General features: G+C 35.3%; 1 protein-coding gene across 1 annotated transcript in view; it reads right to left on the reverse strand.

Annotated features, from left to right (window-relative positions):
- Positions 1-546: 546 nt before the first annotated feature.
- The window catches only part of LOC149926406 (fat-like cadherin-related tumor suppressor homolog), a 108,645-nt gene continuing 83,046 nt past the window's right edge, over positions 547-26,145 (reverse strand). The window contains exons 34-41 of the mRNA XM_090159486.1: positions 24,931-25,113; positions 20,993-21,072; positions 20,418-20,516; positions 18,340-18,408; positions 17,271-17,486; positions 11,544-11,621; positions 11,375-11,467; positions 547-2,393 (exon numbers count right to left, since the gene is read on the reverse strand). Coding sequence (XP_090015612.1) covers positions 1,712-2,393; positions 11,375-11,467; positions 11,544-11,621; positions 17,271-17,486; positions 18,340-18,408; positions 20,418-20,516; positions 20,993-21,072; positions 24,931-25,113 — 1,500 coding nt within the window. The 3' untranslated portion in view covers positions 547-1,711. The remainder of the gene's footprint in view (positions 2,394-11,374; positions 11,468-11,543; positions 11,622-17,270; positions 17,487-18,339; positions 18,409-20,417; positions 20,517-20,992; positions 21,073-24,930; positions 25,114-26,145) is intronic.

The raw sequence follows: 26,145 nt of genomic DNA on the forward strand, positions 1-26,145 counted from the left end.
TGGTGATTTCGACCTTCAAAATGTCTATTTCTAAAATAAACCAAAAATAACTTGAATAAACAGGGCGATACCCATCGTGAAAATGTTAATCTCGACTTTCCACTTCGACTTTCAAATTGGAATTTTGAACAGCCCTGCATTGGTAGTATATGGAGATAGATACTTCTCTAAAAGATGGATATTATTTACTTCTGATAATATCAAAACAGATTCTCGAAGCAAAAGAAAATAGAAGTGCCCTTATCTACATTTTCTTCATTTCGGTGACTGCTTACAGGAAAATGGTTTTTTTCCTTCTGAAAAATAGGTGTCAGGTGAAACAATACGACCTATATTGCGGTGCGCATAACCAGCTGAAGATCAAAGCGAACGATAAGTCCCTTCCCCGTCCACCCTAAGACTCATCTTTTATTCACAATATTGCCCAGATACGGTTTTGTTTGATGCTATGGAAATACCGCTTGCATTATTGAATTAGTAAAAAACGCATTGTATTTTTTTTGTTTATCCGGGGAATTTTGACGTTGAAGAAATAGTAAATCACACTGTTTGCTTTTTAAGTTTATTATTATAAAGATTTTACCTTTAGATATTTATGAAAATAATTTACATTATTTATCTGAAAAAACGACAATATACTTTTTATACATCTCTCTTCGACTCGAGTATTTGCCCACCTATTAATTTAGAGAACATTGATTTTCTTTAAGTTTTAAACATGGTCGGCAAGTTCTAAAATCTTTAAAACAAAGGTTTCATCATTTTTAGAAAATATTCAAAGGAATTTCGTGAATTTTTTAACGGGGTTAAATATATCTAAAACAAATGTTTCAAATGTATTTCAAAAATTCTAATTTCTATAAAAAGAATTTCGTTAATTTTAGAGTCGATAAGATTTAAAGCATTTAAAATTGATTTCAAATACATTAATTTAACTTTATTTTTTATTTTTTAGCAGTATTGGTGAGTTATAAACAAAATATTTATAACAAATGTTTAATACGTGTTTTAAACAGTTTAAAAATATTTTAAAATATTCAGAAATGTTCTAATTCAAATTTTATTTCTACGCAAAGTATGGAGAGGCGTTTGAAACAAGATATTTTGGTTTTAAACAATGTAAAGTGTTTTAAGCCAAAAAACCAAAAATGTATTAAGCAAAAATAACGAAAAGTGTTTTAAGCCAAAAAAATTGAAAAGTGTTTTAAGCCAAACCATTGAAAAGTGTTTTAAGCCAAACCATTGAAAAGTGTTTTAAGCCAAACCATTGAAAAGTGTTTTAAGCAATAACAATAAAGTGTTTTAAGTAATAACAATAAAAATTTGTTTTATACTCTGATTTTAAGGTCAATTTCAAAGGCTGCAACTGAGTCTACTTTGTTCCTAATTGAAACTATTAAATATATCAAATCCAGAAACATTCAGTATTTTTACAAATTTAACTTCTGTCTTATAAAAATGCATATCTTTAATTTTTAGTTAAGGTAATATTATTAAGGCTTCTTTAAATTTAAAAATTTCGGAAAATAAATATTTTCTGTTGTAGGGCAGAGCAGCTGACCTTGTTTAAAAATTGTCTTTCTGAAATACTTTCAAATATACCTATCTAAAATTAATTTTTTGTCTAGCGGGGTTTACTCGTTTTCAATGTCGTTACACAGAGTTCTTCATCAGTCTGAAAAAAGTCTTTTTCTAACAACGTGACCAAAAATTACGGAATGACTTCGGTTCTGTCGCTGAACGTGACAACGGATTTGCGTTGAGGTATTTGGGCCATTTTTCGAATCATAGCTTCCTCCTCGTCGTCCGATATGTCTTCCTCGACGTGGATTTCAATGTGCTTCCGGTGAACGTGGGGAGTTCCGCCTGGTTCCCCCGTGTCCACGTCTTCGTCGTCTATCAGGTCGTCGTTGAAGGCTTCCGGAACTTCCGGTCCCGCCTTGGACGTCTCCTCCTCGATATCCAACCCGAAACTGTCCTCGCGCGTCACACCTATCCGGGAACTACTTGGCGCCGCTTCCACTTCCGTCGGGTAGTCGGGTTCCACGTCGTCCACCCGGTTCGTGTCGGGCACTTTCAGTTGGTTTTCAGTCGGTAGCGGTACTCGTAACAAGGCTTCCTTTTTGCCTTTGTCCTCCCGTTCCAAAGGAGACGGCGCTTCCTCGATGGTCTCCATCAATTGCGGATGCTGAGGTGACGCGTCCATGGTCGCTGGTGAGGCGTACAACGTGGCGGGAGGTAAGTCCAATTGCTTCTTTCGTACTTCGGCCACTTCGACGCTTGGCACGTCGTTGCTCACTCTTTTAAGTTCGTCCTCGTGGCTGAGGGTCGTCACCTCTTCTTTGAGCAGTTTGGTTTCGCTCAATGCTGGTAAGCTTCGGTGCGGTTCCGAGCTGCGATGATAAAATAAGAAACAATGTCAACTCAAATCGAGTAAGATAATATAACAGTCAAGCGCTATAGAGAGAGAGTGTGTTTCAAACTTAGCCTCGCTATTCCGTTGCGCTATCAATCAAAGTCAAAAGCACGTTTTGCCTCAGAGAACACTCTAGCGCAGCGTATCTTTACGCCGTCTTGTCCGGAATGTGATGGACGACGTGCGAAAGTCGGAACTCCGCAATTTATCGCTTTATTTGGCGCTTGACCGTTCGGCTGACACCAAAATGTAATCGGAAAACAAAGAAATTGTATCCCCGTTCCTTTCCCCGAGTGGACAACGTTTACAAGCGAGTTTGTTCAGCCATTATGCAAAATCTCTACCGCGGCTAATAGGCGAAACTATAAAGTCCAGGGGGGGCTGAAAAGATGGTAGTCACGTGATTTTGTGGAGAACTGCAGCGCCATCTATCCTAACAATGGTATAAATTTGGATCGATTCATCTAAATTATATAATTATTATTTAAAACATTTTGAAATAGAAGGCTGTAAGTTAATTAGCTGTCTGCCGTATCTGGAAGGAATAATTTTTTCTTTACCGTCGCACGGCCAACTATGAACACGAGTTACGGAATCGAAGTTGGCTGTGAAATGGTAGTCACGTGATTTTGTTTTCCCATTTTAACAAGTTGTTTAAGACCAAATTTACTTTATAGTTTCGCCTATTGTTCAGTGGTTATCCTTATTAAGTATGTCCACAATTTGGCACTTTTCTCGGGGTTACTTCTATCAGACGTATATAATCTTCCGCTTACGAGATAAGTGTCCATCTCTTTCTACTGCTTATTTTTTTTAAATATAGCTTTTAAAAAACCAAATTAAAGGCTACATTTTGAACCGTGTTACACATCTGCGATTTGAAAAGAGATCCAAAACCGGAAAAAAGTGGAAAAACCTCTTCAGGCTAAATTAATCATTGATATATCTATTAAGTGACTAATTTGGTCATTGCAAATACGAGAGATGAAAAAAGGCCAGAAGAAGAGTGAATAGAATAAAGAATATACTACTTTTATTATTTATTTTTTATTGAATTTTGCCACTAGAGGTGGAAAAAACCATGGAAGTACGATTTTCCACACGGTTTTTAACAGGAAAACAATAGGTGGAAAAAACCGCGAAAAAATCTAGTTTTTTCCACCCTTGGCAAAATTGTGCCAACCCTGTAATTAGCAGTAACCCAAAGTAAACTAAACAAATGTTAATTCCGTAGATTTACGATATTTAAAATAGACCAATGAATAGGCAGGAAGGGTATCACCTTAAAAGATGGGGGTGTTTATGAAAACAAACTTGGATAATTCTAATTGCCTATTCGTTAAAGAATTAAATTCTTTACAGATGTCAGTCTTAGCTACAAACGGAAATTCCTACAACAGCATCGGATAATCCTAACATTTGTTCCAAAACGAGAGACACCAAAAAGATTAAATTTCCAAAAACAAATATTTTAAAAACCTATTTTGTAATTTTAAAAATTAATAGTTTTGGAAAATATTTATGGTTTCTAGTTTTTACAGTTAAATCTAATTTCAATGCTTATTACCAGAAGAAAATATGGGAAGTAGATTATTTGGGAATTGGGATATTTCGAATTTTCTAAACCCGGGGGTCAAGAGAGTTTGGGATATTTCGAATTTTCTAAACCCGGGGGTAAAGAGAATTTGGGATATTTCGAATTTTCTAAACCCGGGGATAAAGATAATTCGGGATTTTAACGCGCATTAACTCAAGAGAGACGTCTGAAGAGATAGTAAGTAGTTCTTGTATTAAATTTATTCATTTTAAGTTATTAACGGTTTCATTAAATTAAAATTGGTACTAGCAGATCCAAAAGCAGACTCCAAAAATGGTATTTCTACAAGTCGTCAGACTGTTACAGGGGTGTCGGCTCTTCAAAACCTTCCCACTCGCTGAACTATTTTCAACTTCTCCTGATTGGCTAGATTAAAATTTTAGGGGTGGTAGGAGATTTGACTATTGTTATTCCGAGCTATGAGACGACTAGCATGGCTCAAAGCTTCACTAATCTACTTCCCCTAGTTGCTTCTGGCTTTATCGAATAACTACAAAACAATTAAAAAAGGTAGTGAAGTTGTTAATTTTCAGGTAAATTTTCCGAATTGCGGAATTGTTCCGCAAATCAGAAAAATAAAAAATTGAAACATAAATTACTTTTTAAGGGTTTTTAATGTTTTTAACTTTTTATCGATATTGTTAATCAGTTTAAACTAGTCTAGATGTTTAGTTTTACTTTTAGATACGAAAAAATGTGGCGAAAATGCCGCTTTATTTCAATTTGGAAACTATATATTAGACTAATCATGGAATTAAAACTTTTTGATTTTTTTGCGGGAAAAATACGGAACATTTTCCGGAAAAAAAGGCCTCAGTCTTTAATTTAATTAAGTTTTAATTTAATGAAAAGAAGCCACCAATGGTCTTTGAATTACGAATAAAATTAAAACAATTAAGATTTAAGTCTAAATTCTTAAACCACCTCGAAGGCATATTCTACCGAAGTTTAAAATTAAAGTTTCAATTAGCATTGTTTTACCTCATTTGTAAGTTAGTTTACTTACTTTTTAAAATAAGGTACACGACACCCAAATTAAACATCTTAAGAGACCTAATTTTTGCATAAATGCGACGTTAATATAACACGCGATTCCACCACGGTAATCAGTAAATCCTTGTCTAATTAAAACTCATCCCGCAAGCTATATTTCGCTCATTTGATTCAATTAAGTACCAGGTAAAAGCTTTCCTTAACGAGATACGCTACAAACTTGAAGGTCCAACAACCTTTAGGCTCGAAAACTCGCGATTTGCGTAAATTAATTAACAACCTCAAGAATGGGGATTTCAATTAATATAACCGCTACGAATTATCCGGTTCGTAATTAATCTTGTACAAATCTCACCTACATTTCATATAGTCCAATAAATGAGGAACACTGTAGGTACTAGACTATCCAGATTTCAGGTATTTGGCGAAACGCGCACTTTGCAGTCGTTTATTCGACGCTGTCCGTATCTTTAGAGGCCTCGCGTGAAAATCCGCCAGCGCTGGAGTCTAAAGACAATTGGCAAGACATAAACCGTTTGTCTTATCACGTGATGGTACAGGCGCTCTCCGTTTAGTACTTTGAAAAATGGCCCTCACGCTTTTTTGGGATAAGATAGATGAGAGTCTAAACCCCCGTTATTAGGGCCCACTTTACGGCGTCTTATCACGGTGTGTCGAAATCACTATAGCTGGCTTCCTTCCAAGCCAATCTATAAGCTGCCTATAATCTGAAAAAAGAACTCTAATGGTGCTGGCTAGCCAAAATCCAACGAACCAAATTATGGTTTTTCATAAATTGTGCCTGATTGGCGAGAACTCGATGAGCCCCGTTTAATAGAAATCTTCAAGAACACGTCGCGCAGCGTATCTTTACGCCGTCTTGTCCGGAATGTGATTGACGACGTGCGAAAGTCGGAACTCCGCAATTTATCGCTTTATTTGGCGCTTGACCGTTCGGCTGACACCAAAATGTAATCGGAAAACAAAGAAATTGTATCCCCGTTCCTTTCCCCGAGTGGACAACGTTTACAAGCGAGTTTGTTCAGCCATTATGCAAAATCTCTACCGCGGCTAATAGGCGAAACTATAAAGTCCAGGGGGGGCTGAAAAGATGGTAGTCACGTGATTTTGTGGAGAACTGCAGCGCCATCTATCCTAACAATGGTTTAAATTTGGATCGATTCATCTAAATTATAAATTATTATTTAAAACATTTTGAAATAGAAGGCTGTAAGTTAATTAGCTGTCTGCCGTATCTGGAAGGAATAATTTTTTCTTTACCGTCGCACGGCCAACTATGAACACGAGTTACCGAATCGAAGTTGGCTGTGAAATGGTAGTCACGTGATTTTGTTTTCCCATTTTAACAAGTTGGTTAAGACCAAATTTACTTTATAGTTTCGCCTATTGTATAGTGGTTATCCTAATTAAGTATAAGCTTCGAGCTTAGGAAATATAGCGCCATCTGCCTTAATATCCGTCAACTAAATATTTGAATAGCAGACGACTTAAGAATTTAAATTTTTTTTCTGTTGAAAGTTTCAGCTGTTGTGCAGAGAGAATTTTGAACGAGCAGACAGCTTTCATATATTCAATTTAAAACTGGGTCGGTAGGCGGCGATACTTGTAACCATAATTTAAACTAAGCACGAAGTGTAATAGACCATTCTATAAAATACTACTTATGTGGTTATTTGATTTTGTGTATAGAGAGGCATAATCAAATTCCTACTCATTTAATGGTAATTATAAATACTTAATTAACTATATCTCATTAATTTCGTAAATAGTTCAGTTAAGGACGCACTATATTTTGAAATATACTATCTTCACTTAGGATACCTTAGCTATATTTTGAAAATCCACTTTATGGGTGACGCTTCAGAAATTACCAAAAATACCAATCAAATAGGAATGAGCATAAGCCAAAATTTTAATACCAAAGAATAAATAAGATTACAAGTCCTGCAAAAGTAGCGTTTTGTTGTCTTTGTGAAAAAATTTGGCCTGTTTAGCTAGGAATTTGTAGAAAGGTCTATTACACGCACTATTTTCTTCCGAAACGTATTTGGAAAAATAAACACGAGCCAGCGAGGGGACATGCTTCAAGTAAATAATAGTATGGGGATATAAATACTTCTTTCTTAAGATAAATATTTATTTCTGATGTTTCCTATCGTTGAAGAACAGAATTGCTAATCTACATTATGCAACAGATAAATGTCAACATCTTTAAAGGAAGTATACACATCCATACTTATCATAATTTATGGTGGCTCTCCTAATTTCCAAATTTTACCACCAGGCTTAACTGAAGCTTGGAGTAAATGGTGCTGGTGTTAGCAGAACATATTTCCATTTTGAATATAATCCATTTAAAATATTCCAGGGCATATTTTAATTCATAGTTTTACCAAGAATGTATTGAAGTTACTAAGAAAATTGGACTACAGGATTCTGATTCCCATCCTCGCAGCCTTTGTAGCTTAAATTCGTCTGCTTTCTCATTCAAGTTTGCTATATGGTATGACCTTGAATGCGCCTTAAATGCAGACGAACTTTCTCCACAAAAGCTGTGAGGATGGTACCAGGGGTTAATGCTATGCTGAAAAATTCTTAGTAACTTCAATACATTCTTGGTTTTACCGTATTGGGGTAGTTCGGAACTTCCCATTTAATTTTGGTTTTATTATGGCCAATTTTGTTAGTTCTAAATTTCGATTTTCATATAGAGGTCTAGTCATTTGGGTAATTATAAATTATGACTTTTTTCTATAGAAGGCATTTTGCGCACATGCTATTGGGTGATTCTAATTTTTTTTCATAAAAGGTATTTGGAGCACGAGCATTTTGGGTAATTCAAAATTTTAGTTTTTTCTATGGAAAGCATTTGGCGCACAGCCATATTGGGTAATTCTAAATTTCGGTTTCTTCTATAGAAGGCGTTTGGCGCACAGGTATTTTGGGTAATTCTAAATTGTGGTTTCCTATAGAAGGCATTTGGAGCATGAGCATTTTGGGTAATTCTAAATTTCGTTTTTTCTTTAGAAGGCGTTTGGCGCATACGCATTTTGTGTAATTCTAAATTGTGGTTTTCTATAGAAGGCATTTGGCACACAGCCATTTTGGATGATTATAAATTTTGGATTTTCAATAGAAGGCGTTTAGAGCACGAGCATTTTGTGTAATTTTAAATTTCGATTTATTTCTATGGAAAGTATTTGGCGCTCAGCCATTTTGGATAATTATAAATTTCGTTTTTTCAATAGTAAGGCATTTGGAGCACGAACATTTTGTGTACTTAAGCAAAAAACTTGAAATATTATTTATCACGATGGTGAGCGAACAGTTCGTTTATTATGAGGTCGAACCAAAATTAAACATTTAGTAGAAACCAAAGCAAACGTTTATTATCGGCATAACGGAAGAGGGGTTTGTTTCGTAAACATATTGGCACGCTTTAAATTTGTGATACGATACCCTAAAGCTATTCTGGGAACGCTTTTAATAATTTAACTCTAGTGAAACGTTCAAAGTTTTAAATCCATCAGCGGTCCCAAGACGAAACCTAGTAAACGCCAATTTTGAAATTTTAGAGTTAATAGTAAATTGAAGTATAGATGCGAGTCGCAGTGGCGTAGGCAGTTGGAGCACGGGATGGGGGGGCAAACGTATCGTTGTAAGTTAATTTTCTCGACTTCCCCCCCCCCATTCGAACCATATTCCACTGGTTAATTTTACACCTTTTGTATGAGAATGGCAGTAATTACCAAATTCCTTCTCGTAAGAAATAACATAACTCTATATAAAAAACTGAAAGGGAGTAATAAATGGTGGATCTTCAAATTTCTCATTTCCACCACCAGGCTTAACCAGCTAGAGGTGTAATTGGAGCTAGTTACGTTAAAAACAAGTGCGATATACCAGACGATTTGTCTATTTAGTTCATATTCCCTTTAAACAAAAGCAACATAAGACCAAAATATTTTAAATTTAAAAATGAGTTCATACTCCCTTTAAATATTACTATTAACATAAGTGTATTATTATATTCTATAAATGCGTTAGTTAGTCGAAAGAGGCTATATATCGCTTGACGTAGAATTGACGTCATACCAAAAAAGATAAGCGACGTTAAAGGAGAGAAATATACCTTGACACGGTTTACCACGACGATGAGGCAACATAGAGCGCTTGATGACTTAGTTCGAAGTCCATAAAAAATTTTAAATGACTATCAGCATAAGTAACATAATACCAATAAAAAAGACAATTACCAATTTACAGAGTTATTACGCAATCAAGGATTAGTTCTCAGCATAAAGCCCCCTCGTGTCTAAATATGGCGAAAGATACTAAATTACCAAGGACGATAATATACTTCTCAGTTCGGTTGCAAGTCCAAGTGTAAGTGTTAAAAAGGATAGGTAATAAAATTAGAATAAAAACTATAGGCAAAAGTTGGCTCGCGTGGCATTAGTGCTCAGCATTCGATTAATTTTTATCCATGAATAAAATAAGCTCGGCGATATTTAAATAATATTTATTTAAATAACCAATAGTTGATAAAAATTGTAAAATGTTTAAATAATCGAAAGTGAATAAGCCTATTATTTAAATAAAACAAACAATTATTTAAATAAATGCCACTTTTATTCAAATAAATGCTTGGTTGCGTAAGAAAACATAATTAAATAAGTTAAAATGATATTCTTTTTACCAACGTTTTTTAAATAAATGGGAAAATTTGTGGATAATGAATAAACAATTCCGAGCACTACGTGGCATGCAGGGCTTGCCACCACCCTCCTACGCATTGTAACCCGGCCACCTGAATTAATGGCTTTAAAAGTCGCTTGATGACTTAGGCCTAAGGTGGTGCCTTGGGTATTAGCCTAGCTGATTATTATTATTATTAGTTAGTGTAAGGTGCTGTTGGCTAGCGTGGCATGAAGGGCTTACCACCACCCTCCTACGCATCCTAACCAGACCACTGGTAATTGGCTTTACAAGTGGCTAGTTGACTTGGGCCTATGGTGGTGTATCATAATAATAATCAGCTAGGCTAATAGCCAAGGCACCACCCTAGGCCCAAGTCATCTAGCAACTAATTTATATTACGTTACTGATGATTTGGGTAAAAATTGAGACCTTAAAGACTATGAACAGTTGTACATGTATGAAAAATAATTATGAACTTATTCTATTTAGATATTTTTACGTCAATTTATCCGCAATTTCTATTGTAAAGTTACGATACTATGTAGCAATACGATGGATAATAGGATGTGTACTATGGCGTAGGTGTTATCTGAAAAGTTTGGCGCGTTAAATAATGGGACATTTTAAACAATGACGGTGTAGCGAAGTTTACGATCTTAATTGAAGGAATTTTTCCTCCGTGTTCTTATTGGCGCTGTTTCAAATTTGGAAATTTCTCTGGCGTTGTTAGAAATACTCCCTGCATAATTGAGTCTCGTCGAAGTTAATTTCCAGTGAAATTAAAAATAATCGCCAATTTTAACCAAATTACAAATTGGGGACTTGGGGACTGTTGACATTTTGTCAGAGTTCACTGGCCCTTTTACAAACTATTAACTTTTATTTTATTACTTAAGTGCGTTAAACAAATTCATTTACGTCTGAAACGTTTTAATGTAGATTAAAAATTCCTTAACAAATTTTGTATATACATTTCGAAGAATGCCTTAAGAGTTACTTCGATATTTTTAGGTCTTTAGCCGTTGGATACTTCTAAAGATAATTCTTTAGAAAGAGTTATTTTAAATTGTTTCTACAGTTAATAGGTTATTCAAAAGGTGTTATAAAACAAATTACTTTAAAAAACGACCCTTATTATAGAAATTGACTATCGAAACAACTAAGAATTATCTTTCTAGAGTATTAATTTGGTAATTTCTTAAAGAACCAATTAATTGCCCTAATCATTCTAATGGGAAAGATTTCAAACAATGTTAGGATAAATAATTTCATAATATATTAATAACATAAGTCAATAATAATTATGCAATAAGTCATCGGATATATAAAATAGATTACGTGAGACAACGGGGCAAGTGAACGCAAAACAGTGAAACACTCTTTGAGTTAAAATGTTGCGTATATTAAAGACTTGTGGTAATAATTAAGCCTTTTCATTGTACACAGCGCCACATAGTGGCCAACGTGATAAGTGAATAAACTGCTGGAATTTCCTCTGTTAAGCAGACGATTTATAAGTATAAAAGGCAAAGCGTCTGCTTATCAGACAAAATATCTAGCATAATATAAGCTTCACGCGTTGACCGTGGCTCTTTATGATCTGAAAAATCTAATTGAACTAGCGCAATGCGGCAAAATAGACTTACGTCTCGTTAAGTAGAAATCCTACGTTATCGTACGACGAGGATCTAGTGGATTTATCGTAACTTCCATTTAAAGATCCGTTGTTAATAGCCCTCCTAAGAAAGAAACGACGTAAAATGTGTTTCATAACATTATCGGCGTTGTAAAAACCGTCATAACGATAATCCTTACCTTGAAACGGGCGGCGTAAGCTTCGAGCGGGAGTCGTTTTCGTCCACTTTATTCCTTATCTTGTCTAGCAAACTAGGCCTGTTATCAAACGAGAGAAATTAAGAAAATGATGCCCGTAATTATTCTCTTTGTCAATGTGATATAACTAGGCGAATTCCTCGGTTAATTAACGACAATATAAAGTACTTTCTAAAGCGTACTTCCGAAATGAATATTAGCCAGACGCGTGATTAGTCGAGCGGACTGGGAAAACGGTTTTGAGGACGCGTGGAGATAATTCTTCGTCGAGTGTTGAGTGTGGGCGTTCAAAGACAGGTTCTCTAACGCATTCTAATTCGACGCGAGGCCGGCCCACCGTCTTTGTGATATCACAGACAGATACAAACTCAGCCTGAGGTCTACCCCCGAAAGTAATCGGAATTCGAGATATCTGTCTTACACGTAAATGTGCCAAAAGGGGGGAAACGCGCCTACACCGTTTGCCGCGTGCCGGATAAATCTAGTTTTTTCAGAGGGTTAAACCATAAGTGTATAACCTTTTTTCGTTGGAAAATATTTCTTTCGACCAGTAACAAGCGCCCCCTGTACCCCTGGTTAGGCTTCTGTTTACGAGATAAGTGTTATGCTAAAATTATTCACTAGCGACAGGTACCTTTGCAGGCTTCCGCTGATTTTTCATAAAAGGTTAACATATTGTACACTAACTTTATAATAATAATAATTAGCTAGTCTAATACCCTTGGCACCACCTTAGGCCTAAGTCATCAAGCGACGTTTAAAGCCAGTAATTGAGGTGGCCAGGTTACAATGCGTAGGAGGGTGGTGGCAAGCCCTACAAGCCACGCGAGCCGACAGCTCCCTACACTAACTATTACCGTTAACCTCTATAAGTTATTTTTTTTTAAATGAAGAGCTCGGGGAAAAACCCCCTTAACCAGTGGGGAGACACCTTGCAAACTCAACGCAGAAAGAGTTGTTCCGAGTTTTCACTCAGTGCCACAAGCTGGGATCGAACCCGGCTCCTTTTGCTGCGAGGCGAAAGTGCTAACCACTCCGCCACCCCAGAGTTTATTAAATTATTACATCGACAAAAATGTGGTTTTTATCCTACATTTTACGTCGATAGGCTAGTCAAAGAGTGACGTCATCAGAGTCAGAAAGTCGCCCCCTAGTGAAGAGCTATCAAAGCTAAAATGGGGCCTAAACCCGAAATAGGGTTTGTATCGCGAATAACTCACAGTTATAGATGTGGTTGAGAAGAATAAAGAGTGTCATACTTATAACAAAATTTTATATACTTATGCGTATACTTGTACACTCTTCAATCTAACTGTCACGGATATATTTTGGGTTGATTTTTATAATTGGCTTGTTACCTTATAGCCAGGCATTTTTTCCCGGATTGTATTTCATCCCCTGCCGTATCGCGTCGCTTTCGTAATAAAGAGTTATTGATCTGGAATTCCTAAGAAAGTGTTGGATTTCTCAACTGGCTTTTAATACTTCTACGCGTATGGATAAGAAAGGGGTTAAGTACGCCTACAGAAAACGTGTACAATATGGGGCTTCTTCAAAGCATTTTATTAGCCTAACGTCTGCTACTTGTGTTATCGTAGAAGAGAAAATGCGTTCCTTTAAAAATGGAATAATTTATCAATATTTTCCCGACGTAAGCTTTCATTTTCTATTTTAAAGCGTTTTAAAATTCCCTTAGCATTGGTCTCCAATCGCAAACGATTAGGGGAGATTTCAATTCCGGAAGTATAGTTCGCAAAGTCGCTACCGGGTGGCGCTATTGAGGAAGATTTTTTACTCCGACTACGCTGAAGATGGCGCTACGTAATAAAAGTTCGCGATGCACACTCCGTGGCACGTGTTAATTGGAACGTGCCTCTGAGCATGCGTCAAGCACCGATATTAAATAGAAGAGTGTTCTGTAGCTTAGTGGTAGTAAAAATAATCTTCATTTTGGAAAATATGTAGCAAAACCCCAGTGTCATACTTATGTTTTCTTTGTTACTTATGGTATTACGAGTAGTCTGTAACTAATAGCTGCACATTGTAACGTTTGTTAAATAACTTTAATTATATAAGTCTTGCAGCCTCTTCCTGGGTGTTAAACAAAGAAATTATAATCATTAGCGAAATTTATCTGCTCTCTGTTTGCGTTTAGCGTACCGTGCTTAACCGCTTTATTTTCCTACGGTATGTTTACAACATTTCTCTTGTGCTTAAAATAGGTTTTGGTAATTTGAGTAGAATACTTAATGAGATATAATGTCATAATTCAGGGCTATAGTTTCGCGATAATACAGATCCGTTAAATCGCTTTTACTAAACTAACAATTAAATTAGAAGCAAGCACTAAGGGAGTGTATTTTCAATGGGTGACCCTGTAAAAATTGGACGTGGAAAGTAACTAAAATTAAAATATTTATCAAAGATCTCAAGCTCCTGATAAAAAATCACATAGTTAATTTACATAGAAAACTCGCTTACAAGTTTTTAGATAAAATTTAAGTCTGTGTTACATATTATTGCTGAAAAAATGGATTGTTAATATTATTTCTACACACTACGAGAACGACTTTAAATTGGACAGAAAACATTTAATCAACAGTCCGTCAATTGCGAGGTCGTTGTTGCACAAATAGAATTGTTTTTTTAGAAGATACGAATGCACTGGTTCAACCTTAGTTCCAAAACCAGGTTTCTCAAAGTTTATCAAAAATTATTTAAATTTAAAAGTGGTAAAACATCGATAAGTTTGAAAGTTACGGGTACTGTTCCATATTTTTTGCATAAACAAATCGTCACCTGAGAGACAAAATCATGCAACTAAAAAAAACATTTTGACAAAAACTACGTTTTTAGATTTATTTAAATAATAATTGCAATATTTATCTAATAATTGCAATATTTATCTAATAATTGCAATATTTATCTAATAATTGCAATATTTATCTAATAAGTGCAATATTTATCTAATGATTGCAATATTTATCTAATAATTGCAATATTTATCTAATAATTGCAATATTTATCTAATAATCGCAATATTTATCTAATAATTGCAATATTTATCTAATAATCGCAATATTTATCTAATAATCGCAATATTTATCTAATAATCGCAATATTTATCTAATAATTGCAATATTTATCTAATAATCGCAATATTTATCTAATAATTGCAATATTTATCTAATAATTGCAATATTTATCTAATAATTGCAATATTTATCTAATAATTGCAATATTTATCTAATAATTGCAATATTTATCTAATAATTGCAATATTTATCTAATAATTGCAATATTTATCTAATAATTGCAATATTTATCTAATAATTGCAATATTTATCTAATAATTGCAATATTTATCTAATAATTGCAATATTTATCTAATAATTGCAATATTTATCTAATAATTGCAATATTTATCTAATAATTGCAATATTTATCTAATAATTGCAATATTTATCTAATAATTGCAATATTTATCTAATAATTGCAATATTTATCTAATAATTGCAATATTTATCTAATAATTGCAATATTTATCTAATAATTGCAATATTTATCTAATAATTGCAATATTTATCTAATAATTGCAATATTTATCTAATAATTGCAATATTTATCTAATAATTGCAATATTTATCTAATAATTGCAATATTTATCTAATAATTGCAATATTTATCTAATAATTGCAATATTTATCTAATAATTGCAATATTTATCTAATAATTGCAATATTTATCTAATAATTGCAATATTTATCTAATAATTGCAATATTTATCTAATAATTGCAATATTTATCTAATAATTGCAATATACTAAAACGAAGTTTACTTGAAAATTAAGTAATGAGTCAGTCTAATGGTAAAATACTCTTTTCAAAATCACGTATCTCGACTTGCTTGACTTTTTCTCTAAGGCAAACTTAGCCAACCAAATTCTTAAAAAACGTAAAAGCAAACTCACGTAAATCGAGTTACCTCAATAATCTCTAAGATAAAATAAAATGTATACTTTTATCTTTAAGAGAAATTTGAAAGAAAAACTAAGATATCAAATAAGAGTCAAACTGTAAAAAAAAGTTGTAAGCGTATCTAACGTTATTTTTTAATAAATTTCTGATATTTCGAAATTTATCTCGTGGTTCAGAAACTAAAATGAAAGTAATTGCTTGGAAACTGATCGAGTATTGGGTCTCGCAGCGTGATCCTTTTAATCGGTTTTTTGCAACGTTGCATTGGGTTATAAATGGGGTTAGCCCACGTAAGAGCGAGCGGCATTCTCTTCAGTGGACATCGATAGATTCTTGTCGGCCAAAAGAGGTTAAGTGCCCTCAGCGGGTGAGAGGCAATAAAAACCCGGAATGGTATATCACTAGGAAAAAGAAAGCTCGACTGGAATGAAATTTATGCTCTCACGGATAAACCTCCCTTTAATTTCGTCGTCTGTAATCTATTTCCTCTCGAGTAGAGCATGTTTGCCAGATAACTTGTTTACCCCCAAATTTGGGCTTATTTAATTATAGTGTGCTTGGGAAAAATAACTAGTTACTGTTAAAATTTAAATTGTATATAATTTCTTGCGTGCGTATACTTTCTTGTGTGCGTGTATACTTTCTTGTGTGCGTGTATACTTTCTTGTGTGCGTGTATACTTTCTTGTGTGCGTGTATACTTTCTTGTGTGCGTGTATACTTTCTTGTGTGCGTGTATACTTTCTTGTGTGCGTGTATACTTTCTTGTGTGCGTGTATACTTTCTTGTGTGCGTGTATACTTTCTTGTGTGCGTGTATACTTTCTTGTGTGCGTGTATACTTTCTTGTGTGCTGTTTTAAACATTTCAGACGAGATACTTCATACTTCGTTTAGTAAACCAAAGTTTAAACTTTTTTTTTGAAACCCGATTTTATAATCTTCGTCTGAAAAGAAGAATAGATGTTATGTGACGCCATGGTTACTGCTGCAGCGACTGACGTCACAGTATGGAAATGTCACAACTCCTATGCCAATTGCCGATTAATTAGTGCGCGTTTTTCGGAGAGAAATAGCAGTATACGTTGTTTTACTGGCCTGCATAATGGAGCTCCCGTATCGAAGTTAGTGAGAACTAAAAGCAACAAACACAAGGAGAACGCAGCTAGCCTTTAAACACGCTAACGCAGTGTTGTGTACAAATTTCATTGGATGAACCTTTACGCTAAACGGTTTACGGGCGGGGGGAAGACAATTTCCGAATTTTCCCCTTCCGACGGCAGCAGGGGCTAAGGCGTCTAACCAATGAAAAGTGCACGCAAGAAAATGCACGACTTTAGACGGGTTGCGTTCTCCTTGTGTGGGGTGCTGTGTTTGTTGCTCCTAGGTGATAATACTATTTCAGGCCAATGAAAGAAGGGTGGAAGCCGGTACCAATTATTCGGGACCCGCGCAGTCTGGGGCCCCGGGTCTGTACGAAAAATAGGAACGACTCCCCAAATACTCGCTTTCCAAAGGTTCGGGGTCGCTCTAGAAGACCCCTAACTTTAATTAATTCGATACGGGCGGTTTAAAGTCCGTTTTCAGGCGGGAACCGCTAACTTGATCTGGCAACGTGGTGTCAAGGTTCATTCTCCTTGGAACTCTAAAGACAGTGACTCGAGCCTTGATTTACGAGGAGCCCGTTTAAGAGAAATTGAATGGGGGAATTAAAAGTTTCTCTCCGTTACTGACTTGTATTTCCTGAGGGCGAAAAAGCCGAGGATGACCATCAGGAAGAGAGCCACTAGAACGGAGAGCACGGCCACGGCAGCCACGAGCCCACCGTTGTCTCCTTCCTTGTAGACATCTCGATATTCCACCAGTTTTTCTCCCGGAACGGGATCCGCGAATGGCGCCGTTTCGAATTCCCCGATACTTTCGCTGATGGTCTCGTCTTTCGTTTCTTTCCTGCCACAATAATGCGCCGCGTTATTTATTTCAAGGACGTCCCAAGAATGTATTGAGGTTAACGGAGAATAACTAGTAGTCAGCCTGACAAGTGAGCCTCCTATCTTAATTTATTTTAGTAGTCACTGACTAGTGGCGGTATAAAAACCAGATGGACAGCCAACATTTTGCTCTACCCGTCAGAATTAAAATAGGAGTTTATTATCACTTGAGTTACGTGACCTTGGCCGATCACAATTTTTTCACGACTTAGAGCCTAGTTTAAAATATTTTCATTGATAATATCATCAAATGACGCGTTAATTTGAGATGGATATTCTGAATCACAACTTGTATGACGTGCAGTGGACTCTCAGGACTACAAGCGTGTTGTGATATTCGTCATTATTTATGAATAAATTGACTAGTGAGCCACCAGATTTCGATTAATTTTAGAAGTCAGAGCATTTATTTTAGCAGTCAAATGCCTCAGCTATAGCATTTCAATTCAAATAAATATTTGAGAAACTATAATTAAATGTTCGTTGATTAATTATAAGTATTTAAAAAATACGTTTCTTTAAAATTCGCACGTGTAGAAACGAAACAAAAACTATAAAGGTCCAAGCTAGCTTGTAAAATTTTAAATTAGGCTGCATCTCAGTAATGCGATGTAGTTGGGGAAAACCCATAAGTACCAAGCGCGCCATCTATTTGCCACTTTTTCTTTAGCCAAACGCTTCTATGGTAGAATTGCTAAGTGATCAAACCATCTCTCTACAACTCTGACAGGAGGCTGTCTCCGTATTATCCATTAACTTCATACATTCTTGTTCGTTCATTTTGTAAGGATGCGCGTAAATTTGTCTCTTACTTGAAAACGTCGTGTGTCATCGGCGTATGATCGTCTTCGCGCTGGAAAACGACCACGGCGAAGTTGGCTCTGAAATGAACGGTATTAAATATGAAGAAGTAATTAAGTGGCAGGACGGAAAGGAATTCGTCCACAATTCACCACTTGTATCTACTATCGACAAAACGGAAGGCTTAGTATGTAATTTCCTTTTCTCCGAAATAGTCGCTGCTTTCGAAATATTGCGCTAGATAGCGCAACAATATATATTGAAATGGCATAACACTTTGAGGGTTTCGCCATAAACTATTAAATTAGGGCTCTGAAGATAAATACAATGACGTTTAAAAACAGAGGTGGGCGCGCTCTGAGCTCCTAAGAGTGCGAGAGCTATTATTGAGCGCGAGATCCACTCTCCGGCAAAAAAAAAATAGAAGAGCGTGAGCGCGAGCTCCACTCTCGGGCCAAAAAAAGAGAAGAGCGCGAGCGTGAGCTCCACTCTCGGGCAAAAAAAGAGAAGAGCGCGAGCGCCGCCATCGAGCTCAATATTAAAGAGCACGAGCTCGGAAAATTTGGTTTTTGCCCATCTCTGTTTATAAAGGAATGCTTTACTTTTGCCATCGTGGCGACATCTCCCGTTGCGTATTTTAGTCGTTAGAGTATTTTTAAATACACAAATTTTGTATTTATTTTAATAAAAAACTGAAAATGAAAAGAATCGTGTTTTTATCGCCAAAATAAAGTTTTAAAGAGATTAAAAAAAAAAATTACAATTTTTCAGTCTCGTCAGCGTGAGGATTCGAACCCGCGACCTACCATTTGCTAATTGGAACTGCCCGCTATTGGCCTTTCCATAAAATATTTAAACATGCTTTCACTGTTTTTTCTAAGTCACACACCACCAATTTCGGTAAGATTAAACAATAAGTTGATTGTACTTTTGGCATTTTGCGGTAAGATTTCTCCAAATATTTTACACGGAGCTCGGGTTAGCATAGTGACATCGGAGTTCCAACTAATTTTAATTTATTTTCGATACTAATTAAATGAATTATTATTGCAATACTCATATCAACTCTGTGAAAGTATTGTTAATACTTAGATACTTATTAGCTAGAATTTTATGATAAATAACAATCTTTACCTGTGACTGTCAATGAAATATTAAACCTTAGTTAACAAGGCTATAAACTGATAAACATTATCAAAACCGTACTAAATGCATCGTTATTTTAATTATTTGAATCCTCTTCTGTCGTTAAGTAAACGAAATACTTTTATACTTTAAACATTTGATATAACAAATTTAACAATATCACTCGGATTAATTTTAATCCGCCGTGTTTTGTAAATACTTACACTCGGTAGCAGATCACATACCGAGCTCAAGAGTCGAGCGAGAGTAAAAACAAGGCGTAATATATATAACGTTGATCTAAATCATCCTTACAAAAATAGTTTTCCTTCCCCATCTTACCGTAACGAACATTTTATGGAAAGGTCTAATAAATATAATATGGACAGTTTCCTAGTGTTGTGTAGCGCCATCTTAATCGTAAAAATCTTCCTCATTAAATTGCACCATGGTGGAACTCTGTTGTTATTCGATTTGACTAATAGCGTTTTCCCTTTGATTGCTCGAGATTCGCTCCGAATCTGTCTCTGACGTCATAGATCACGCCCTAATCGACTCGAGTAAAACCGCAAATGGAACCTTAAATTACCATATTCCCGCACTTTGTTGTTTTTCGTCTGCTAGGAATTTGAATTTTCGCGTCTTGGTCTGCCATTTTGTCAAAAAGTCTAAAATGAACACGCTAAAATTTGCTCCGATATCGATCTCGATCCGTTGATCTGTCAAAATCGGCAGATCGGTTTCGGGCGATCTCGAAGCACCCTAGATCTGGAAATGGAACACGCGAAACTTGATCGGAGCAGATCCGAGCACGCAAATGGAACATAAAATGTTGATCAGAGTGATCTTGAGCGCTCGAGAGCAGTCAAATGGAAAACGCTATGAGCTTTCATACTCCCACCTCACGCAGGAAGGGGTGAATTAAAGACTTCTGGGCTAACTAACAATTTGGCAAATATCTTACGTCTTTTGGCTTTCCGCGTAGAACAGAACTCTGGATTCAGTTTCCGTTTCGTAGTAGCTCAGCAAAAGTACCTTGAATCCCGTGGCGTTCCTGAGATCACTATAAAACACACACAAACGAATCATTACAGCATTGTCTCTTCATCGGTGTTAAGGGGGAAGAATACAGTAAAAGCCTCTTTTTCGTTCAAGCTGAACGTTTCTGTTTTAACAATTACATAATTGAATTATATTTTTCTTATTAGGCTGAACCTCCCTCTAGTTCATAAAATAATTTTGATAATTATTATATTAATAGTTAACAAGATATACGGTCCTAACTAAAGAGTAGTTTGGGCGCTTGCCCAAATTGTTTAGCTCAGGGGGTCCGAATTAAAACGTAATAACTTAATTACTTTTAAATTTAAAATTGTCAAAATTATTCTAAGCACTAAACAAGAGGCTGTTCTACACTTAAATATTAATTTTATTAGTTCAAATACAAAATTAAAAGAGTTCAGCTTGAAATAGCGCGAAAGTAGACAATGGCCACTGTAGTCTTCCCCCTTAAAATCGTAAACAGCAAATCGCTCTTACTCTTCGAGTCTGGTAAAGTTCAAGTCCGGTTTGGTCTTCGCCGTGAACACAATGGTTTCTTCTTTGAGCAGCCTGATAATCTACATACATTTGGTGGTTATAGCTTAAAGGTTAAAACCAAGAACCAATTTATTATAACTGAGAACGTACGATTGGGCGGTATCAATAAGTTATATTAACTTATATTTAAAATATCAGCGCCATCTGACGAGAAATATTATAATCTCGTTTTATAATGGTCTTTGTTGAGATAATCCCTAACAAATAATTTCTTTAGCAAATCTAAAGTGCCTTTCAGAACTCTATAGAGACTTCACGGAGCTCTACAGCCTTTAGAGTGTTCTACATATCTCTCTAGAAAACATTTGCAGAGAAAGAAATAGTTTCTTTAGATAATACCTAAGTTCTTTTATATTTGTATTGTAAAGCAAATACGTTAAGTAAATTGTCCAATTCTAATAGTTTAAATCGTTAAATGCAGCCTTAAATAAAGTTACATAAACCTAATTAGCTGTTAAATAGATCTATTCCCTAATAATAGGTTAAAACTATTCGTAAGTCCTGAACCATTCGATGAGTCTTCGCGCAAACTATTCGTCGAAAAAAACTGTTCAAGCAGTACCATCAAGAACCAAAGGCTGAGCTCTCTTAAATTCGTCTGAAATTGTTTTTTAGACTAGTCAACACGTGCTTTTAAAGGGAATATAACCTGCAAAGCAATCTTTATGGAGACCTCTTCAATTTTTCAAATTTTCCTGTACAGTGGCGCCAAACATTTTTAAAGCCAAAGGCAAGAGTGGCCAGAGCTGCAAACGTTGGTGTTCCACACCAAATACCTGAGGTTATATTCCCTTTAAGATGGAATTCAATCTATTCGTACAACAAGTTCTGAACTGTCCGGGACGTTTTGGTGACGTCATAGCTTAGTCCAAATCAGTTCTTTGAACGGTTCCGGACTTACAAATAGTTTTCACCTTATGTATGATAAATGTTCTTTCCAGATGGCATTATAGGGTTGGGTGGCAAAATTGTTTTTTCGTTTAGAAAGAGGCTTAGGTAAGACCCGAAAGTTCTCAGTAGTCCTAAGTACGTTCTTTCAAAAGTGCGTAATATATATCTTACAAGATAGGTATCCATCTAAGCCATTATAATGAAACATGTATTTTCACAGGCTCGAAGCAGATTGCAATGGGCCCTTTCATTTTTAATACCGATAGTACTCCGCGAATGAAGGATAAACTAAACCGTATAGGAATGTTTTCCTTTTAATAAACCTTATTTTTCCGATGTAATAGTTTTAGCCAGAATATACTAATTTAATATTTGTGGGGAATTACTCTGTTGAGACCTAAAACTTAGTATTCCGACGCGGCATGAGCCCACGTCTGTCAGTTTTGGGTAGTATTTTAAATACATTTTTAGTATTTCGTATTTTATTTTAAGTAGTTTTTTGATAAAGTATTTAGTATTTTATTTTATATACTTTTTGATCAAATCTTCTTAAATATTTGAGAGTAAGTGTTAAGGGCTATGGTTAATTTTAAATTTAAATTATTGGTGATTTTGTATAAGGTAATGTTACGCATATTTTGCTTTATAATCACACGTTCATACTTTAAGAAGAAATTTACTGACCAATAATCATTTCGAGCAATTATTCTTACTTAAAACATATGCTCCTAAATAGAGTATTTTGTATTTTAAATAGGGATGCACCGATATATCGGTATATTTTTCTAATATCGGTAACGGCCAATATCGGCTTAAGCGAAGCCGATGTTGGCCGATACCGGTATTAGAAAAACACTTTCAGAAAAACATTTCAAAATAAGAAAATTCTCGATAACATTTTTTTTGATTGGTCTCGCCACGTACGCCAGACTTCAGAAGCTAGATCATACCTTTTTTAGACCGGGGGTTACGAGTGTAAACAAAGAAAAACCAACGATATTCGATTTGTGATAGAAAATATGTATTACGTAAAATGAAAAGAAACATATTCGGATATGCTCTTGCAAACGTTTTTCATGAAAATTTTGAATAAAATGGTATAACAGTGCACTGAACCAAAGAGTATAAAACTACGTAACCTAGAGATATAATGACGGTCGAAAGCAGTAAAGGAAGTTGTAGCAACCGGGGGGGGAAGTCACTCAGTGAATTTGCACTTCAAATTTCGGAACCGCAGCGCCACTACGGCAGTTTTAAGAGTCAATCATTTTGATTTAGTTCAACATTCTTGAAAATTCCTTAAGGAATTGGTTACCTTTAGGACTTGGCAACGTTAGAGAACAAACGCCTTTTTCTTCACTTTTTGAAAATAAACACCGAAACAACGAATCCACAAATTCTAACTAAAAAAAATCACGAAACAGTAACCAATTACTGTCACTTTTTTGAATTGACAGATATTAGACAATTAAATATCCAAAATGCCAAATTTAGCACCTCCGCAACACCGTAACTGCCATTTTTCTCCGGTTTTATTATTTATTGTACTAAATACTGCCGTAGTGGCGCTGCGGTACCGAAATTTGAAGTGCAAATTCACTGAGTGCCTTCTCCCCCGGTTGCTACAACTTCCTTTACTGCTTTCGACCGTCATTATATCTCTAGGTTACGTAGTTTTTATACTCTTTGACTGAACCGTCTTTTACAATGATTTTATCATATACACTACTGTTATGATAGATAACTTTGTTCATATCGACCACTATTACCGCCGATACATCGGCTGTACCGATATCGGTGCATCCCTAATTTTAAAATACTAAAATAAAGCATTTTCTTTCAATTGTTTTTCCAAAGAATATTTAGAATTTTTTTAAATACTTATACTAACAAGTATTAGTATTTTAATTAAATACTGAGAACGAAGTATTTCACCCAAAACTGACGCCTGTGACGTTTTTCTTATCCCTCTCGAGCCAATATAGTTATTATCTCAACTCGGGGGATTGGTAGACCTTCAAAACTGATCAACTTTTGATCAATTTGAGGTCAAAATGCCATGTTATTTTCAATGGGAAAATTTAATATTTTGTGTTGTCAAAAACATTTTTCGTTGCCATGGCAAAACGGTTGCCCATTGAATAAATTCCCTTTAGGATTTTTCATGATACATGAAGAGCCACCAATCCCCCGAGTTTGAACAAAATCGGTGGGTCACACTTCGGGATGTCTCCTTGTAAGTATAACTAAATAGATTTATTAAGTAACTGTATAATATATTTAGCTCTACATTATATTTTTAGTCCGAAACGTGTTTTGAAAAATCATCGGGACTTGCGAAGGTGCGTGTTTCAAGGAGATTGATATTCTCGTAAGATATACATTATATCACAAGTAACATAATAACAAAAAGTATGACAATTAACGAGATTTACAACAAAACTGATTTTCATAGCTATTGCGCAATCAAGATGTTTTGTCAGCACAGAGCCCTCTAGTGTCTTAAATACGCGAGATAGATAGACGAAACATTAGGCTTAAATTATAAAAATTAAAAAAGTTTTTCTCGGCACCACGAGCTCATGTTTTTATCACGCGTAATTCGCACGCGGGTTTCAAAACAAAGCCAAAGTCCCTCGCGACTCCAGAACGTGCTCTCCGATATTAGGCTTAAATTTTTATCAAAAAGTAGTCATGGAAAACGGTAAGTCGCGAGTCCAAGTCACAGCTTGAATTAAGAGTGTATCAGTGCCGAAAAAAGGTTCGGTTAGAAAATTAGCATTAAAGCAATAGGAAGTGTCATACTTATTGTTATTATGTTACTTATGATTTTATTAGGTTTCAGTGTATGTATATATATATATATATATATATATATATATATATATATATATATATATATATATATATATATATATATATATATATATATATATATATTATTATGATATATATATGATATTATTAGGTTTCTGTTGGAATAGTACCTCCACTTCCAACTCGGTTTTCAAGCCTCGATCTACGCTGGCAACCACTATCAATTTGAATCGTCTGACCTCCGTTTTCGTCACGTCTTTTTTGGGAAACAGCGTGCCGCTTTTCTCGTCAATGGCGAAGAACTCATTCGTCTCGCTCAGCGTAAACTTGAGCGGGCCTTCCTTCGATTGAGCCTGTGCAAAGGGGTCCAAATAAATCGATGCATTTGGCTTTATACCTTGGTACGATATTTTCCGAGGGGTCGGACATTTGTACAAAATCCCGTACACTTCTCCGACGAAATCGCGAAATCTCATGAAATCGCGAAATCTCTGACAAAATCCCGAGATCTTTGACGAAATCGCAAAATCTCTAACGAAATCGCAAAATCACAGAGATTTCGAAATCCCGTACGCTTTTTTTTGGGAATGTCCGACCCCTCGATATTTTCCCCATTCATTTTCTGGTTGGAAAAAAGCCATTAACGCGTCCAGAAACTGAGATCGCTTAAAGAGAGTATAACCTTTCCACAAATTTGGGACAATACATAATTCCCTCCCCTCGTTATTCTAACCACGTGTTAAACGTAGTGAGAATTGAGAAATACCGTGTTTTTTGAGGAATTATCCCACTGAAAGTATCCCCGCTTACGTGGTGCCGTAATTTCTTATATCTACTAGAACGTCTTTCATGAATCTAAAACCACGTACCTCATTATTAAGAAATTATATTTTAATAAATATCCAAACTATAATGGCAATAATTAATTTATAGCTCGGATATTGTTGTTTAGATGTTAATTAAGGGTGCATTTAAAAAATAAACACTAAATAATAAAATAATAAAGGTTCCAAGTGATAAAACCTCTTAGGGGCTGGCACGCATCCTCTAATAGAAGAATTGGGTGTTTCTACTATCGTTCTAGACTAGCGCCATGAGCAAGAAAAGAGAGAAGCTATGGCGCACCCTACCAAACAAGGAGGCCTCTACTCCCTTTAAGCCTAGTTTTCATTGGACATAGCGTTCCAGAGATCGTAAACGCTTGTATTAGGTTTGGCGGAAAATCCATTAACGAATATTAATATTAATATTAGATATTTTCGGAAATTAATAAATTGTTTTGCCAAGGCTTACCTGCAAATGTTAGATTTCCAAATTTATTTAACCTTTCATAATTTATTGCTAATAATTATTAATTTTATAGTTATAATTTTAATAAATAAATA

Source organism: Leiobunum rupestre, chromosome 9 (assembly GCF_980474605.1).
Source record: "Leiobunum rupestre chromosome 9, qqLeiRupe1.1.hap1, whole genome shotgun sequence".
NCBI classification, from domain to species: Eukaryota; Metazoa; Arthropoda; class Arachnida; order Opiliones; family Sclerosomatidae; genus Leiobunum; species Leiobunum rupestre.